Raw genomic sequence first — 20,144 nt, forward strand, 5'->3', positions numbered from 1 at the left:
GCCACTTGAATATCCTCCTTGGTGAAGTGTCTATTCATGTCTTCTGCCCATTTTTTAATTGGATTGTTTGTCTTTTTGTTATTGAGGTGTTGGAATTTTCTATAAATTCTAGAGATAAGCCCCTTGTCAGATATGTTATTACCAAATATTTTTTCCCAGTCTGTAGGTTCTCTTTTGACTCTTATGGAGAAGTCTTTGGAAGCACAAAAAATTTAATTTTTAGAAGGTCTATTATGCCAGTTCAGTTTTATAAAAGACCTACATTAGGATCTGTTTTCTCTATCCAAAAGAAATCCATATATTTTCACTTTTCACAAAAAAATGGTGAAAAGTGAAACTAGCATCCAGCATTTGTTTTCCAGCAACCTGTTAAATAGGTAGCAAGCATATAACCCTAGTAGAATGGTGTCGCCAAGCTCCTTTGCTGGGAACTACTCATTTTCAAGCTGCCATAGCTTTGAATTACGTCAGTGAATACAATATGTTAGTGTTACTTTAGGTTTTATGTGTGATTTGGTAGGTTATTTTTTGGGTCTGAGAATGCTTAAAATTTTCCCCATATAAATTTAAGGCAGTTACTTCTTTGCACTGTGCCATTTTGGCTTACAAAAGATTTCATAGGAATGCTCTACATTATAAGGAAACCTTTGAACACTTTTGTGTAGGTTTTTGTGTGGACATGTTTTCACTTCTTGGATATATATCCAGGAATGGACTTACTTTTAAATCAGTGATTTCATTTAGAGGAAAAACCAAAAAATTCTTTCTAGTTCGTCTATCTTGGCACTTCTAAAACCACGTAGTTTAGATTTGCGGAAGTTTTTCTGAGAGAGTGGTAGGGGAAAGTTGTAACTAAGGCAAGTTGAAATGGCATGATGGTTAGATTTGGAATGGCCTGGCACTTTGGTACCCATCCATAGATAAGTGATTCATTAGAATCTTAATATATAAAATAATTCTGATGTCTATAGAAACCAACAGTGTTGGCCCTGTAGTAAAGATTAATGTGCTCTCCAAGAAATGACTCTAAATTTAGCTCACTACTGCTTTTATTTTGGATGTGTTGTTACAAATTCTAATGTGCCCAGATCAGAACAACACTGACCTGCCCAAAGTGTTTGTTTTTATATCTGCCTTAGTGTACACATCATTATTTTGTTTTTCAGCTTGTTCCTTGATTGGTTGCAGCTCCACAAACCCATCTCTGATTTCATTTGTTTTCCTAATGGGCACCAAGCTAGTCTTTGATTTTTAAGGAGCTCTGGTGGTGTAGTTGTTAAGGCATTTGGGTGCTAACCAAAAAGTCAGTGGTTTGAACCCACCAGCCACTCTGTGGAAGAAAGATTAGGCAGTCTGCTTCTTTAAAGATTTATAACCTTGGAAACCCAATTGGGAAAACCCAGTGGGGGTAGCTGTGAGTCAGAATCAACTTGTTGGCAGTGAGTTTGGTTTTTGGAGTTGGAGTATTTGATTTTAGGGATCAGTAAGCATTCTATCTTTATCTTGGGTCTTTGCTTAATCTTTACCTCTTATTTTTTCTAAAGATAAAGTTTTTAAGTTTCATGATTCAGGCAGTCCCCAGGTTACAAATGCCCAATTTATGAACAACAACTACTTGCCCTTTAATGTTACATAAATTTGCCCTCGATTGAACAAACCCTCACTTGCAACGAATTCTTCATCACAGTCACCTTTAACTTGCTGTGTATACAGCCTTTAAATCATTGAAAAGGCTTTGAGCCTTTTCTTGCATTAACCCAAACCTGCTACCTTCAAGTCAGTTCTGACTCATAGTGACTATAGGATGGAGTAGAATTGCCCTAAAGGGTTTCCAAAGGTGTTAATCTTTAGGGAAGCATACTGCCTCATCGTTCTCTCATGGAACAGCTGGTGGAGTCGAACCACCGACCTTTTGATTAAGGGAAAGCTGTTTTAATCACTATGCAGCGAGAGTGACATTGCCAAGCTCCTTCCAAGCTCCTTTCTTGGGAACTATAATCAGCATCAAGCTTCCATAGCTTTGAACTGTGTCTATGAACACTGTATTTTAGGTTTTATGTGTTATTTGTTATGATTTGGTAGATTATTTTTTTGGATCTAGGAACACTCGCAATTTTATCCCATATAAATTAATGGCAGTTGCTGCTTCTCTTTATGCTATTTGGGCTTAAGAAAGGTGCACTTTACTTTTGCATAGTGGGGAACACCTGTGGTATAGAAGTTTTCAAACAAGTGAGTAGGACATTAGGTAGATTACTGTATCCTTTTACTTACATTTCTTCTTAAATTGAGCTGCTTTAAGTCTAGGAAGTTCTTGTTATATTCCTTAATTATTATGAAGATGTTATGGTTGTCATTTTTGGTGATTAGGGCAATCTACTTCCGTAGTGATACTGCCTTGACAACCCAAGGAGGGGTCCCTATGAGTTGGTTCCAACTCAACGGCACATAACAACAACAACAGGACACTGAAAAAAGGAAAAGATAGCAAACTCTTTTAGACTTTAAAAGCATGGAACTAAGCTGCTCATGTAGTTAGGTTACTGGAAACATAGAATTTCTATAAAATGAAGTGGGCTTAGGGAAGTACACCCCCGGGTGTTTTTAACTATTGGGAGAGTTTAGCATTAGGCTCTTGGAAAGCAGTGGCATAAAATTTGATGCTTTGTCTGTGTTTCTGTAGTGCCTTTGGCCCTGAATCAAGACCAGTGGTTTGCTGTAGCTGTTGGTTTTAAACAGGAGCTGAGAGCATATCTTCCTGTGGTCTAGTGTGGGGAATGGTGGTTCAGTTGGAAGGAACATACTCTGTAGGATATAATGCCATTACTTTGTTTTTTAGTAGACTGTTTGTTTAGAGCAGTTTTCAGTTTTCAGCAAAATAGAGCAGAAGGTATAGAGAGTTCTCTTATATCTTCTCTCCCCTATTTTTTACTTCTTTTTTATAGAGCAATTGGACTGCATTAGGTTGACTCTATGGGGATAGGGACTTAACCAAACTAGTGTTTTTTATTTTCTGCCCAAAGGAACTTTGAGTTTTCTACCCTCCCTTCCTTTCTGTCGTGCTCACTTGTTTCCTTTGTTAAGGTATTAATTAAGCAATCTCATTGCCCAATATTTTTAAGCAGTTTTATTTCTTAAAATTTGCAGTCATACTGATTGTCCGTATTAGAGTCACCTAGAGCAGCACTGCAAGTTAGTAGTGTTGGATCTTGATCTTCAAATTAGTAGTTAATCCTGCTTGTCTGTCTTCCATTTGGTAATTAATTGAAGTCTGTGCTATACTGGGAAAATCTGCTATAATTTATTAGCAGTTCATCTGGAAAAGAAGTAAATACAGTTTAGATGAGGTTTTGGTGAAGTGCTCTTTGCACTTTTACATCTAGATGTTGACTACAGTTAGCCTTGGAGGGAATAGCCTCTTTTTAAAAGTGGTCTGTGCTATACTTTATACTCAGAAGCAAAATTTTCAGTGCTGTTGAATCTTTTCTGTTGGTTGGACACTGGGGAATTTTAATTAAATGAAGGCAAGATGGAAGGGTGAAGGATGGTTGAAGTGCTTTGAGAGTTCCTGAAAAATACTCCAACTTCAGTTTATTGGTTCCCTTGTTATTGCTGATGGGCTTTTCTCTTTCTTTTCCTAGGACTTGGATGTTGTGGGTGATGGGTTGCAGTGCCCTCCTTCACCCTTGCTTTTTGATCCTTCACTAACTCTCGAAGATCATTCAGTCAAAGAAATTGCTGAAGGCCCAGTGGATATATTGGCAAGTGAAGAACAACCCTAGCCAGGCTTCCCTCATGTAGTGACCCAACCAGGCAGAGGGCTCCCTGCTGGCTAAACTGAACTCCCAGGGAGTGAGGGTATCATCACAAGTAGAATATAAAGATGCCCCAGATGGCTTTCACTCAGTGATACCGTATAAGGAAGGTACTTAAAAAAATACATTTTTCTGTTCCTGAATGCCCTTGTTTCTCTAGTTCTCTAGATGGGCTCATAGAACACCTTAACGGTGGTCTCTGGCTCGTGTATCCCAGAGAATAATACATAATTTATTTAGTTAACTAGAAAAAGTTGAGGGAAAGAATTTAGGTAAATTGTTTATTTTTTTTGGGGGGGTGGTTCAGCATTGGAATTGTTCTTGCAGAGTAAGGGCAAGTAGTGTGATTTGGCTTTTTTCTCTGAGCCTTGGGTAGAATACCGGCAGCAGGCCCTGACTGAAGACCAGTAGTTATATTATAGCTGCTGGTTTCAAGCAGAGGCCCAGAGGACTGTCTTCCTGTGGTCTTTTGGCTATTCTGGAATATTCAGAGAATGGCCATTTCATTTGGAAGAAACAACTCACAGCTGGCTCCCTCCCATTGGGAGAGCCTTGGGAATGCTACTTAGTAATAGGTGCTGACTCTTAAGGGACAGGGATAGCTAAATTTGGGGCAATTTTCCAGTTATTTTATTTGTGCTGTCTTGTTGCCACCATAAAGGGACATTGCTGAATCAGTTTTATGCTTCAAATCATAATGAATGAATTTGTAACGAAGTACCTTTATTTATTTTAACAGGGCCAGATGCAGATGGAGGTAGATGGATGCAGATCCCAGGGATCTCGAAATTGTGAGAAAGCCTCTGCATTGCTGCCTCAAAGTGGAGTTGCTACTGCAAATGGGAAAGCAGAACCGACTTCCATCAGTTGATAGTTTGGTTTGGGAACCATTTGACTTTGGAGGATTTAAATTTCCCATTTTCCAAACAAGTATTTCTGACCATTTCTCACTAAACAAAGACAACCCCATCTACTTGTTTCACTTCTGGGTTGTTGAGTACTATAGTTAAACCAAATTATGGGGAATGGACCAATAATGTCTGAAAGTTGTGGGTTTCTTCCTACTCTGGGCAAGGAAGAGAGACAGGTGATCCTTCTTGGAGCTGTTAGGATTGAGTAAGTATTTGGGGCTGGGCCTAAGGGGAAAGAGACATCTTTATATAATGGGATTCCCACGTCATGGACTGGAATCCACATAGGTGATTAGGTGGAACCTGTGTCTATGAGTGGTGCCCTGGGATATTGATGGACCCACTTTCTGGTTATCTCTACCCAACAGCCTACGTTTTAGCCTTTCCTCACCTATCACCTGATTGGGCAATCTGAATGCCCTTCTCCCAGTGAACTCTGACATATGTCCTCTAGGAGAAAATAGCCTGTAGGACTGGACCCCCTTAACCATCTTTTTGTTTCTAATCCATGTAAATTTCTGTAGTGGCAATGTTATGTAAGATACAGTGAAAATCTGTTGTGTATCATTTCTGTTAAATGTTGAAGAGAATATTATGAAAATGTAAAATAATCTGAATTGAAGCACATGCTTTGTTTGTATTTGAGTCTTTTTTTAAGGTGGTGATCTTAGGGAGCTGTTTGTGGTGGGGAAGGAAAACAGGATAGATCCACTTCTATCTCAAGAAGTAAATACATTTTCGGTAACTTGTTTTAGTTTGGAGGATAAAGTAAAAACCTTTCAGTAAATGAGAAGGATGGGACTTACGTTAAAGATTACTACGTTAGATACCTTCCCTCTTTTCATCTTTTTTGTGTTTTGCCCCGTACCCATTCTATGGTTGCCGTCTCAAAATTCTCTTGGGGTAGGTTTTATATGTGAAACATACAGAGAAATTGGGCCTGATGGTGAATCAGAGGTAGAAATAAATTGTTGCCACAACACTTCAAGATCATTTTGATGCTGGATTCTTGCTGTGTACCCTGGCAAACTTGTACTCCCTTTTGGGACCAAGACCTCTAACTACAGAGCCTAGAGTTGTGGGATCGAGTAGCACAAAAATAGCGCTGAGGGTCATTGGGAGTAGTAGGGGCACTGCTTCTACTTCTTGGTTCCTGCATTGATTTATCCTTTGATTGCAACAAAACACTATGTAGAGAGGTCTTTGATTTAGTAGATACACTATACCCTGAAGGGTGGCATCCCAGTTTTACAAAGTACTTCTTCCCAAATTCTGGGAAATTTGGACTGGGAAAGAGCTGCGGAAAGAGCTGCATCATCTGAGTAAACCCAGCCTTACTCATGGATAAGGTAAAGCTTTCAAGACCATCATTTGCTGATGTGGCACCACTCAAATTGAAGAGAAACAGCTGGAGACGTCTAATAATCATTGGAACATGGAATGTACAAAGTATGAATCTAGGAAAATTGGAAGTTGTCAAAAATGAAATGGAACGCATAAAGATTGATATCCTCGGCATTAGTGAGCTGAAATGGACTGGTTTTGGCCATTTTGAATCAGACAACCATGTGATCTACTATGCCGGGAATGACAGTTTGAAGAGGAATGGCGTGGCATTCATTGTAACAAAAGATGTTCCAAGACCTGTCCTGAAGTACAATGTTGTCAGTGATAAGATAATATCCATACGCCTACAAGGAAGACCTGTTAATATGACTATTATTCAAATTTATGCCCCAACCACCAAAGCCAAAGATGAGGAAATTGAAGATTTTTACCAATTTCTGCAGTCTGAAATTGACCAAACATGCAATCAGGATGTGTTAATTATCACTGGTAACTGGAATTCAAAAGTTGGAAACAGAAGAATCACCGGTAGTTGGAAAATTTGGCCTTGGTGACGGAAATAATGCTGGAACTCTCATGGTAGAATTTTGTAAGACCAATGACTTGTTCCTTGCAAACACTTTTTTTTCAACAACATAAACGGTGGCTCTACATGTGGATTTCACCAGATGGAACACACAGAAATCAGATTGACTACATCTGTTTCAAGAGGTGGTGGAAAAGCTCACTATCTTCAGCCAAAACCAGGCCAGGAGCTGATTGTGGAACAGACCATCAACTGCTCATATGCAAATTCAACTTGAAGTTAGACAATTAAAACAAGTCCAAGAGAGCCAAAATATGATCTAGAATATATCCCTCCTGAATTTAGAGATCACCTAAAGAATAGATTTGATGCATTGAACACCAATGAACAAAAACCAGGAGAATTGTGGAGGATATCAAGAACATTATCCATGAAGAAAGCAAGAGATCACTAAAAAGATGAGAAAAGAAGACCAAAATGGATGATAGAAGAGACTCTGAAACTTGCCCTTGAATGGAGAGAAGCTAAAGCAAATGGAAGAAATGACAAAGGAGCTGAACAGAACATTTCAAAGAGCAGCTTGAGCAGACAAAACCAATTAATGTAATGAAATGTGCAAACACCTGGAGTTTGAAAACCAAAAGGGAAGAACATGCTGGTCATTTCTCAAGCTGAAAGAACTGAAGAAAAAGATTAAGCCTTGAGTTGCAATATTGAGAGATTCTATAGGCAAAATATTGAATGGTGCAGGAAACATTCAAGAGAAGATGGCAGGAATATACAGAATCACTGTACCAAAAGAACTGGTAGATCTTCATCCATTTCAGGAAGTGGCATATGATCTAGAACCAATGATACTGAAGGAGGAAGTCAAAGCTGCGATGAAAGAATTGGCGAAGAACAAGGCTTTGGGAATTGACGGAATATTTCAACAAATGGATGCCCCATTGGAGGCACTCACTCAGTTATGCCAAGAGATTTGGAAGACAGCCAACCCCTTTATACTAACCGGAGATACTTTTATGTTCTTACCTGTGTCTCTTCATCTTTATATCTGTACCTAAAATGTTTTTTTCTCTGAATGGAGTTTGACATGAGTGTTTTTTTGTCTTTCGGATTTCCATATACAGAAACAGCCTGTCAAATCCCATGATAATTGTATTAGAATTCTGATTGGGATTACACTGATTCTGTATGTTTATATGGGGAGAGATGAAGTTTTTACAGTATTGAGTTTTATAATCTATGGATATGATACGTCTCTCCATGTTTTGGTTACCCAGTGCAACTCCAATAGGAATAGACCACAAATGGTAAGGCTTTAACAAACAGGAGTTTATTCTCTTACAGTTCTGGAGGTGAGAGGTCCAAGTTCAAAATGCCAGGCTCCAGGAGCCGGATGAAAGCCCAACCTTTGGCTTCAGCTCCGCCTCTTGCTCCCTGTCCATTGAAGTTGGAGGCTTTTCTTCACTCAGGCAGCTGCTAGCTGCTGAGACTGACAAACCCAAGGTGGACAAGTTAAAAAGGCACAGTCCTGTTATTACCAAACCACAGGCAGGCCATTAATTTAAGTTCCAAGATTGGTAGAGCATGGTTGGCTGCTCACCAATGACTTGGCTACATGCAGAGTCCAAGTGTGCCAAAAAGCTGCAGACCCTTCCCAAAGCTGCTCCTTATATATGGGAAGCAGATCACATCCTTAAAGCAGCTACTTAGCTGCTTGTGGCAGATTCTACCATGGAGTTGATTGCCAGTCTCATCACGGGGAATAACTACCATCAGCTGCCCAGCCACTCAACCAGGCCCAACCAAGTTGACACACAACCTTAACTATCACACTCTATACAGATCTTTAATTTTTTTCCTATTTTCCCTCAAAGATGTCTTCACGCAATTTGTTAGAGTTCATTTTTAGATACTTAACATTTTTTAAAACGTAAATTGTATTAAAAATTGATCTTTGGATTTTGTTACTGGTTAATAGAAAATATATTTGGTTTCTGTATATTGATTTTCAACTTTGTAAAGTTCTCTTATGCTTCTTTTGGATCTTCTAAGAAAGTATCCTATCATCCATAAATAATGAGTTTTGTTTCTTCATTTCTAATTGTTAAACCTTTCATTTCTTTTTCTTGCTTTGATTAACTGGCTTGGACCTCTAGTACAATTTTGAATGAAAGTGATGAAAGAGGGCATACTTTGTGATTTTAAAGAAACTTTAAAAAGCTTGCTGAAGGTTTTTTTCTTTTTTTGGTAGATATTCTTTGTCAGGTTAACAAATTTCCTTTCTTGTCCTAGTTTGCTAAGAGTATTTTTAAAAAGTGGATACCGAGTTTTAGATTCACGGACTTCCCATTGACTTGACTGAACATTTACAGACTTGTACTGCACTCTAGGCTGCTTCCCCCCAGTCTTCTTTCTTTCCTTCCTGGAAAAGAGCAGTGGATAGTCAGCTGTGCAGGGCAGTCTGCTGGCTATCCTCGTCTTCTCTAGCTCCGTTTCCCTCACAGGTGTTTACCCTGATAAATATGGATCCCTAATCCCATCTTGGCATCTGATTTTTGGAGGGCCTGGAGTAACACATGAGTATTTCAAAATCCCATCTCCAGTAAGCCTTCCCAGCTTGACCTCTGCCTACCCCAAACCAGACAAATTGTTTTTCTTCCTCCTTTAGCACAGACTGCCTGCTTACATGCTTGTCATTCATGCACTTTGGCTTCTGCATCCTTGTTTAGTAAACGTTTGATTTTCTGTAGTGTACCAGCACTGTGATGGTCTCATCCTATAGATAAAGAGTTCCTGTTACATGCCGTCGAGTTGACCCCAACTCATAGTGACCCCAACTCATAGTGACCCCTCCTTGGGTTTCCGAGGCAGTATCACTACGGAAGTAGGATTGCCCAACCTTCCTTCCGAGGAGTGGCTGGCGCCAGCCTTCTGGTTAGCAGTCAAGTGCCTTAGGCACTATGCTACCAGAGCTCCTAATGAGTTCCTAGTAGCTGTGTATAAGGAGCTCTGGTAGCACAGTGCCTAAGGCATCTGACTGCTAACCAGAAAGTTGGTGGTTCAAACCTGCCAGCCACTCCATGGAAGCAAGACTGGGCAATCTACTACTGTACTAGTAGTAGATTCCGAGGTACTACCTCGGAAACCCAGTGGGGGTCACTATGAGTCAGAATTAACTTGATGGCAGTGGGTTTTGGTAGCTGTGTTTATAGCAAATGATCAGAAATACCTGTTGAATTAAACATGTAGCACTAGTTGTTTGTCATGGCTGAAGAAAGTGCTGGACACAAAGCTGAAGAAGGCTGGTGCAACTATGATATGGAAAAGATGCCTTTAGAACAGGTGCTACAGGTCAAAGTTCAATCCCTCAAGTGGACATGTGTGAAGTGACTAGTTATGACCATTAGAGGGCACTAGAGAGCATGCTGCATCTTTTCAATGCTGAGGACACTTAAGGTTTTTATTAGAGTTAGATGTAGAAAACTTGCCAAAATGTATAAATTTTACTGTTATGGCCAAATATCACACTGATGCTGGAGGAAAGGAGTTGAGCTAACAGTTATAACTCAGAAGTTTCAAAGCTGTGACCTTTCAGAAGCAGATTGCCAAGCCTGCCTTCCACACACCTCTGAGTGAGTTCAAACCTCTGACCTTCAAGCTAGTAGTCAAATGCTAAGGATGTCCACTCAAGGATGGTGGACAAAAAAAAATAGTAGTATATGGTTCTATCCCATAAGTCATACTTGAAAATACTGATATTATAGGAATAAAGTGATTATGGTTCACTATTAAGTGCTTTTTCACTGCAGAAACTGCTAGTTGTCCACCAAAATCCATTCTCCCCATTTTCCAAAGTGTATAGCAGGACTAAAGCTATCTTGAAGGAACTCGGGTGGTGCAGTGGTTAAAGCATTTGGCTACTAATGGAAGGGTCTGTGGTTTGAACCCACCAGCTACTCTGAGAGAAAGATGAGGTAGTCTGCTTCTGTAAAGATTTACAGACTTGGAAACCCTATGAGGCAGTTCTACTCTGCCCTATAGGGTCGTTAATGAGTCCAAATTGACTTGATGGCAGTAAGTTTGGGTTTTGGCATACTGTCTTTCTAGGGACTACATTTCCCAGGTCCTCTTTCAACTAAGTAAGAGTTGTGTGATTAAATTCTTACCTTTGGGATATATTGGAAGTGACATGTGCCTCCCCAGGCCTTAAAACATTGTGTGTTTCTTCATCCTTTTGTTCCTTCCCATAAACTGTAACAGAGGTGTGCCTGCAATTCAACTTTGTCCATGTAGATGAGGCCAGTACTCTAGAGTAGTGCTTCTCTAGTTTTACTATGCGTAAGAATCACCCTGAAAGCTTGTTAGGATTCAGTAGATCTGCAGCGGACTCCAGATTTGTAGTATGAACAAGCTCCCAGGTGATGTTGCTGCTGCTGGTCCATGGAGCACACCATGGCCATGCACACCATGGAAAGAACCTGGGCTTCTGAATGTCTGTGTGGAACAAAGCCTGTCTCCCCACCTTAGAACTATTATGTGAGAGACAAGTTACTAGCACCATATTTGTGGAATTGTGTTAACACCAGCTTAGATGTTTAGGTTAACCAGCATAATCACTCTGATATTCTGCCAGTTCTTCCCTGGTCTAAACCAAGTCTTTCCCACAATTTTCTTTTGTTTCATCTTGAGCTATCCTTCCTGGTGATGGAAAATGAGGTTAGTGACCTCCACTAAATGAATTGCATAAGAGCTGGTATCTTAAAGGCTATATTCAGCTATCAATTTGAGCCCTGACTGGGTAACCTCCAAGAAGTTCTCAGGCAAGGATTTTCCTTAACTATCTTTTCAGAGGAGATAATGGGAACTTAGGTGTTCTGCTTGGAGAGAACATGATTTCCAAACAGAAGTTTCTGCAGTAAGTCTCCGTCATACCCCAGCCATTAAGCCTGATACTTGAGACGGGTACTTGAGTAATTTTTATTTTGGAGGTAGGGGTAGAGGAAAATTTAGACCCTCCAAGAACACTGAGGAATTACCCTGTCTTCTGGACAGTCTTCAGGAGCCATGTTCAAGGACAGTCTCAGAGTTTACAGTCAGCCAGATATTCGGACAAGTCCTTGCCTTCGCAGTGTCTTACCCAGCCCCTCCTAAGGACAGAGAAAGCATAGATCAGTGACAAGGGCACAGGTATTTAAGAGGTTTGGCTGAAAGGCAATGTTGGGCCTGTTAGCTGGAGTCAGTTTATAGGAGAGTGTCAGACAGGGCTTGCCCATCCAGGATACGTGTGAGTGCTCCAGTGATGCTTGGGGTGAAAGCATCCCAACACACTCTGCGTCATCTTCACCTGGGTAGAAGAATCTCATCCCCTTCCAACTCCCAGGGAAAATCCTTATAGCACAGATGTTGCTTCCAGCAGCAGCCCAGTACTGTCTGGGCCACCCTAACAGGGTGGCTGGTCACTGCCCTCATGTTCCCCTTACCAGGCAGACATCTTATCAGGATCTTGCACAGCTCTCTTGGCACAGCGAATGTCGTCATCAATGTCATCATTCATAAACTCTGAAGGGAGAAGTGGATGAGTCAGGAGTGGAAATTCTCTTTTCCTGTTTTCAATATTTGAGTATTTTGAGAGGAGTTCCCAAAGGAAACTGAATCCTAGGATTCAGAAGTCCCTAATCTCTGGAGCCTTTCTCTGGGTTTTCTTTCTATTGTGCCTAGGTTTTCTTGCCGTTGCTTATAATCTGTCTCTGGGCACTAGTCCTTCTAGAAGGTATCCCAAACCTGATGGACCAGAGAGAGTTCAGTGTGGCCACAGTGCTGTATGGGTACGTGGAATGGTGGTGCAGTGGTGTGTGTACCAGGAAAAGGGATAACATGGCTTAAGGGATGGAGACCCATGAAGGTGAGGAGGGTGAAATGTAGTTTTGGGAATTCAGGAGTCTTAGGGGCCGGTGTATCTCTCTCCTTCACGGCAAGGGAATCTTTTTTAGGGTGAGAATTGTTCAGCACCCGTTAATTTCCTATTCCCAGATTCCCCAGTACAGACTGAGGATCAGGTGTCAGGGAGCAGGACATGGAGTTTTGCACCTATTTTATCCACTCTCATTTTACCCATCAATCAGAGGGAATAGAGTCCTTACTGTTGCATTCTACATTGCAGCCATTTCTTGAAGAACGTTTGTTTTCTTTGCACCACCAATGGTTGTTCAGCTGGAAGATTCCATAGTCACTACTGCCATTGGGATTTCTCCCATTAAAGGCTCAGGTGTTGAAGTTACTCTCATGCTGAGCCATGCAGACCCTTTTGCAGATAGCAAAAGGTATGGAGAGTGCCCCATGATAAGAAGCCATTCAATAATCCATGGGAAAGAGAGGGCATACTGAACAAGTTACTGGCAATGAAAGCCCATTTAGGACACATCAAGAGACTATGACATCCTCCATGTATGAGGTTGTATATAACTATTTATTTCCAGTATTAAGCAATACAGGTGCTCTGGTGGCACAGGGGTTAAGACGTTGGGCTACCAACCAAAAGGTTAGTGGTTGGAACCAACCAGCTTCTCCATGGGAGAAAGATGAGGCAGTTTGCTTCCGTAAAGAGTTGCAGCCTTGGAAACCCTATGAGGCAGTTTTATGAGTTGGAATCAACTGTGGCAGTGGGTTTGGTTTAGTGGGTTTTAAGTTGCAATACTGAAGGATTCTATGGGCAAAATATTGAACCATGCAGGAAGCATCAAAAGAAGATGGGAAGAATACACAAAGTCACTGTACCAGAAAGAATTGGTCAATATTCTACCATTTCAAGAAGTGATGGTATTGAAGGAAAAAGTCCAAAATGCACTGAAAAACAAGGCTCTAGTAATTGACAGAATACCAGTTGAGATCTTTCAACAAATGGATACAGCACTGGAAGTGCTCACTTGTCTATGCCAAGAAATTTGTAAGACAGGTGGAAGAGATCCATTGGTGCCCATTCCAAAGAAAGATTATCCAACATAATGTGGAAATTATCAAACAGTATCATTATTATCAGATGCAAGTAAAATTTTGCTGAAGATAATTAAAAAATGGTTGCAGGAATACATTGACAGGGAACTGCCAGAAATTCAAGCCAGATTCAGAAGAGGATGTGGAACAAAGGTTATCATTGCTAATGTCAGATGGATCTTGGCTGAATGCAGAGAATATCAGAAAGATGCTTTAACTGTGTATTATTGACTGCAAAGGCATTCGATTTTGTATATCATAACAAATTATGGAACACTGTGACAAGTGGGAATTTCAGAACACTTAATTGTGCCCAAGTGGAACTTGTACATAGACCAAGAGGCAGTTCAGATAGAACAAGGCAATACCATATGATTTAGAATCAGGAAAGGTGTGTGTCATGGTTGTATCCTTTCAGCATACGTATTCAATTTGTATGCTGAGCAAAAAACCCGAGAAGCTGGACTGTATGAAGAAGAATGTGCAACCAGGATTGGAAGAAGAGTCTTTAACAACCTGTGATATGCAGATGATGCAAACTTGCCTACTGAAAGTGAAGAAGACGCGAATCACTTACTGAAGAAAATCATGGATTACACCTCAACATAAAACAAAAGTCCTCCCAGCTGGACTAATAAGCAACTCATGATAAAAGGAGAACAGATTGAAGTTGTCAAGGATTTAATTTTACTTGGATCCGCAATTGGCACCCATGGAAGCCCAAGTTAAGAAATCAAATGACATATTGCATTGGGAAAATCTATTGCAAAAGACCTCTTTAAAATGTTAAAAAGCAAAGATGTCACTGAGGATTAAGGTACACCTGACCGAAGCCATGGTTTTTTCATCACTTCATATCCATGAAACTGGATAATGAATAAAGAAGACTGAAGAAGAATTGATATATTTGAATTAGGTGTTGATGAAGAATATTGAATATACCATGGACTGACGGCAGAATGAACAAATGTCTTGGAAGAAGTACAACCAGAATGCTCCTAAGATGGTGAGCCTTTGTCTCACATACTTTGGACATGTTATCAGGAGGTACCAGTCCTTGTAGAAGGACATCATGCTTGTAAAGTACAGGGTCAGCCTAAAAAAGGAAAACACTCATCAAGATGGATTGACACAGTGGCTGCAACTATAAGCTCGGATAGCAATAATAGTGATGATGAGGCAAGACTGGGAATTGTTTCATTCTGTTGTACATACAGTTGCTATGAGTCAATCTACTTCCATAGTGATACCGCCTTGGAAACCCAAGGAGGGGTTGCTATGAGTCGGGTCTGACTTGACAGCACATAACAACAACAACAACAAACAACAACAACAACAACATGAGTCAGAAACAACTTGATGGCACCTAACAAAAAGAAGTATGTGATAAAATTTATTAAATAAATGCATCTGGAATGTTCAAGAATCAATCAGCCAACCAGTTGATCACTTCACAGTCTATTCCCTAGTCTACCTTTTCAGTCTCATCTCCCAATCAAATATCCACTCTTGCCATATACATTCACTTTTGCTCTGTATTCCCTGGTATATGCAAAAGAAGAGGTGGAGAGGTGATGGAAGATTAATTCCAGGAAGGAGGATCAGAAAAAAACATCTTTGATGCTGATAAAAAAAGAATTGGTTTGGAATGGAGAAAAACAGAAATCCAAGTGCAATTGAAATAGTTTAATGTGCTCTCAGGGATAAGATGGATGACTGAGATTCTTGATGCTTCTTACACCTTTGTCATTGCTTTACCTTTTTTTCTACAGTCACCATATAATTCCTTTGTGACACTAGTAGGATAATCCTTAGACAAATCTGGAAGATGTGGTCTGTTTTTTGGCAAAGACAAGAGAATGGGGGAAAGATGGAGGGAGGGTAGGATAGGAGGTTGTACTTACCGTGCTCCAGAGGCCTGAATTAAAAGAGATGGAGTTGAAAGCCAAGGTGATGGCAACAAACGGAAATAGGATTTGACTCCTCGGCAGTGGTTGCGTTTGCGTTGCTGGGTACATCCAAGGGAATATTCCAGGTCATGGGGGTGGGAAGGTTATTTTTGGGAGAATCAGAAGAAAAATCTACTATAGATCAGATAATCCTTGGAAAGAGAGAAGGAAGACCAGACAGGAATTACAGGGCAGAGATAAGAGCATTCCAGGGAGTGGGACAACTCTGAATTACTGAAGTGCTCTGTCAGGTGGGGAAATCATGAAGTGAAAGGGGAGAGATGGCTGGACTGGGGACGAGAGTCTTTTTGGGCAGGGACAGAAAGGATGGGTGGATGAATGAGGAGTACTACTCACAATTTGCTAGGCTGTAGTAGCTAGCCATAGAAGCCGTCCATTCCCTTAGCCTTCAATTTGTAGGCCAGCTCACACTTGGAGAAGACTTTGGCCTTGTAAACTGCAAAGAAGCAGCTGAAGAGGGAGAAGATCAGAATGGACTTCATTTCTGCAGCTGGTGGAGCCTGAGACTGGCACATCCACGACCCTGCTGTCTCTTATACACTCTGAGCACAAAGGTGTTTCTGAGCATGTTGTGATGCTGGCATCTGTACCAGGAAGAAGGACTGGCTGCCCTAGGCTAATTCCCAAAACTGATCTAACCAGTGTGGATTTCAGGGAAGGGAATGAAAACAAGAATTATGCCAGGAATAAAGCCCCTGGGGTCCTGGATTTGGGCAAATGTGTGGAAAGGGGAAGTGGTGGGGAGAGAAGGGAGCTGGTAGGAGAAAGAGGTGTGATTTTAAATGTGCTTTTGTTAGAAAGTCCCCTGAGGGGTTCACCCCTGGTATGCTCTGCTGAGATTTGTGCTCAGCTGAAACTGCTTTCCTATTTGATCTAGTGAGGGATTCAGGGTGGGGACAGTGAGTTTAGAAGGATTGAGGATCCTTAAGCATCTGCAATCAGTAACGCATAGATTGCACAGGAGACCACTACAGCCTACGTTCATAATTTTTCTGCTTCTAAAAGAAGCCATCAGATTCAGCCTCCCAACTAGAATTTCCACTAATATCTGTTCTAAGTGCTCATTAGAGACTTATGAGAGACGTATGTCCTCCTGAGGCCCACCATTTCATTCTCTGAAATGTCTATTATTATTTTTTTTTCTTGCCCGTTCATTCAATATTTATTGGGCACATTCTGAGTGCCAGGTATGGTGTTAATTACTAAACTTATTTCTTATGTTGAGCCAGAGTTTCCCTCTTTTATATAGCCTCTCCACTGGTAGCATAGTGGCTAAGACACTTGCCTGCTAACCAGACGGCTGGTGGTTCAAACCCACCAGCCACTCCTTGGAAGGAAGGTTGGGCAATCCTACTTCCGTAGTGATACTGCCTCGGAAACCCAAGGAGGGGTCGCTATGAGTCGGGGCCGACTCGACGGCACATAACAACAACAACTGATCTAACGCCACAAGGTACAAGTTTTATCTCTCTTCCACATAACAATAGTTATTAAGTGCTTACTACATGTCAGTGCTCTGGTAGCACAGTACCTAAGGCCATGACTGCTAATCAGAAGGTTGGTGGTTCAAACCCACCAGCCACTCTGCGGAAGCAAGACGGGGCAATCTACTTCCGTAAAGATTTATCACCTCAGAAACCCAGTCGGGGTCGCTATGAGTTGGAATCAACTTGACAGCAGTGGAGTTTTTATTTATTTTTTTATTTATGTGTCAGAAAAGATATTAAGTACATTGCCTGTTTTTAAACCATTTAATTCCCATACTGACCGTATAAGGAGAACTGCTTTCTAATTTTATATACATTAAATAAGTTATGGATGAGGAATGGAATCTACTAAGGATTAACTAACTTCCTATAAGCCAGACAGCTCAGAAATGGTGGAGTTGGAATTTGAGCCAAATCAGGCTGAACCCAGACATCACACTATACAGAGCACGTGCAACAACTCAGATTTCATGCCCCTAAAGATTATCCCTACTCCCACCCCACGTTTTCATTTCTAGCCATTTCCTGTCTGAGAAGGGTTTCTTCATCTCTTACTCATTTCCAGGCAAGATTGCTAATATTTCATTTAAATATGGAGTCTATAGCTGAACACAAAAATATAGCAAAATCTCTATGCTTCAGATAATTTTGAGCCTTTTCGGAGAAAGTGAATAAATGAATCCAATTCAGAAGAAAGTACAGGAATATTTGAAATGACTGTGAGACTACAGATGAGTGATCAAATATAAGGAGAAGTTACAATTTTTGTTTATAGTAGATGGGCTTTAAGTTACTTTTTACAACTTGGGAAGAGGCGAGACAAGGATCTCCTTCCTGATCTCTCAAGAATAGAATGTAGATACAGGCAGCCCCTTGCCAAATCTACAGACCAAACAAATCAAAAGAGAACAACAACAACAACAACAACAACAAACCATAAACCCAAGCACATACTAAACTAAAACAATGAAAAACAAATAGAAAGTCTGGTCATTAATTAGGAGGAAACTGAAGAGAAAATATAGGCAATCCCTTAAACAAACCGTGGTTGGTCCCAATGCAGCAGGCAATGCTGATGACCATTACCATAGAAAGTTGGAGAGAAGCAGAAGATAGTCCAGATAAGGATGATTGAAATGATAACAGGTTTTTCCTTTTTTGAGAAAGAGAAATGCTCTGTGGAGATGAAGTCTACATCTGTAGGCGCTGGATCAAAAGGGTTTATAATAATAGTTAAGGACTTAAATGATTTTAAAAAATTCTTTTTTTTTTTTTTTAAATCTGGGGGAAATGTCTTTGAAATAACAAAAAGTTTTAGAACAAACACAAGAAATGTTTTGCTGCACCTTAACTGAATGTCTTTGGGCAAGTCAAAGTCTTACTATTCCCATATGCAAAATGAGGTTTGGAGCAGATGTGCTTACAGGCAATGTGGTGTTGTGTGGACAGAATGGTCTCTAGAACCAGATTGCCTGGCTTTGAATCTCAGCTTCGTAACTAGTAATACGAATTTCGGCAGGATAAGTAAACTGTGCCTCAGTAAATGTTAGCTATCATTACTGAAAGTCCCAGTTCCAAAAACCTGGATAAGGAATTTAGCTAGGACCGGAAGTGGGTTGGGTCCTTGGGTGGCGCAAATAATATGCACTTGCCTGCTAACTTAGAGGTTGTCACTTTGAACCCACAGAGCTGCATTATGGAAGAAAGACCTGGTGATCTGCTTTTGTAAAGATTACAGCCAAGAAAGCCCTATGGAGCAGTTAGTTCTGTGAGGCATAGGGTTGCTAGGAGTCGGAGTCAACTCCATGACAACGGTTTTGGCTGTGGGTTTTATAAGTGGGTTGACTCAACATACTTTCTTTCCTAGGTCTCTGCAAACATTTGTTAATTGGTCTTTCTGCTTTCACCATTTTGCCCATTCCCTAGTTTATTTTTAGCATAGCTAAAACTGGTCCTCTTAAAATGTGTCAGATCACATCTACCCTCTGCTCTGATTCTCCAATAGCTTTCCTTATCATTTCCAAAATAAATCAAAGAAATACAATGACTTGGAAGGCCCTGCCTTCGCTCACTCCTATTTCCTCTCTGACCCCTATCTTTTACTACTCTCCCTTTGTTTTACTCCATTCAGATGCCTTGCTGTTACTCAAATGTGACACACATGTTTCTACCCTACTATCCTTTTCCAAGGAACATAAATTCTCAAAATAGCTACATGGCTCTCCCTCTCTCCCTTCCAGTGATATACCTAGAATATTTTATCATTTTTTTAGAAAAACAATTTTATTGAGGTATAATTGACATATAGTTAATTGAATATATTTCCAGTATCTCATTTGATAAGTTTTGACATGTGTTCACCTGTGAAATTACAACACAATTGAGAAAGTGTACACATACATCACTCCCAAACATTGCTCAAGCTCCTCTGTAAATCCCTTCTACCCTTCCCTCCGGGTCCCCAAGCAACCAATGATCTGCTTTCTGTCACTATATCATAGTTTGCATTTTCTAGAGTGTTATGTAAATTGATCATATAGAATATCTATATCTATATATGAATTTTTTGGGTCTGATTTCTTCCACGTAGCAAAATTATTTTTATATTCATCCATGTTATTGCATATGGAAATAGTTTTTCAATTGCTGGATAGTATTCCATTATATGAATATTTATTTGTACATTCACCTGTTAATGACATTTGGGTTGTTTCCAGTGTTTGGCTATTACAAATAAAGCTGCTATGAAAATTTGTGCACAAGTCTTTGTATGGACATATATTTCCTTTCTCTTGTGTAAATGCCCAGGAGTGGAATAGCTGGATCATATGGTAAGGGGTAGGTTTAACATTTTAAGAAACCGCCAAAAGTGGTTGCACCATTCTATGTTTCCACCAAGCAGTGTATGAGAGTTCCGGTTCCTCCAAATCTGCATCAGCACTTTATATAGTCAATCTTTTTAATTTTAGCCATTCTAATAGGTATAAAGGAGCTCTGATAGCATAGTGCCTAAGGCACTTGACTGCTAACCAGAAGGCTGGCGGTTCAAACCCACCAGCCACTCCTCAGAAGGAAGATGGGGCAATCTACTT

At 40.4% G+C, this 20,144-nt stretch overlaps 1 protein-coding gene and 2 non-coding genes across 3 annotated transcripts in view; all 3 read left to right on the forward strand.

The window, feature by feature from the left end:
* KANSL2 (KAT8 regulatory NSL complex subunit 2) overlaps positions 1-4,686 on the forward strand; it is a 25,427-nt gene extending 20,741 nt beyond the window's left edge. The window contains exons 8-9 of the mRNA XM_007937875.2: positions 3,642-3,761; positions 4,555-4,686. Of these exons, the coding sequence (XP_007936066.1) occupies positions 3,642-3,761; positions 4,555-4,686 (252 nt within the window). The remainder of the gene's footprint in view (positions 1-3,641; positions 3,762-4,554) is intronic.
* Positions 2,689-2,804, forward strand: LOC122149770. Its single transcript, XR_006163318.1, has one exon. It is a non-coding gene; the product is annotated as a small nucleolar RNA SNORA2/SNORA34 family (small nucleolar RNA).
* Positions 4,203-4,337, forward strand: LOC122149769. The gene has a single exon (XR_006163317.1). It is a non-coding gene; the product is annotated as a small nucleolar RNA SNORA2/SNORA34 family (small nucleolar RNA).
* Positions 4,687-20,144: the final 15,458 nt, after the last annotated feature.

This window comes from Orycteropus afer, unplaced genomic scaffold (genome assembly GCF_000298275.1).
Source record: "Orycteropus afer afer isolate SDZICR_OR568_19922 unplaced genomic scaffold, OryAfe1.0 scaffold00045, whole genome shotgun sequence".
Lineage (NCBI taxonomy): Eukaryota > Metazoa > Chordata > Mammalia > Tubulidentata > Orycteropodidae > Orycteropus > Orycteropus afer.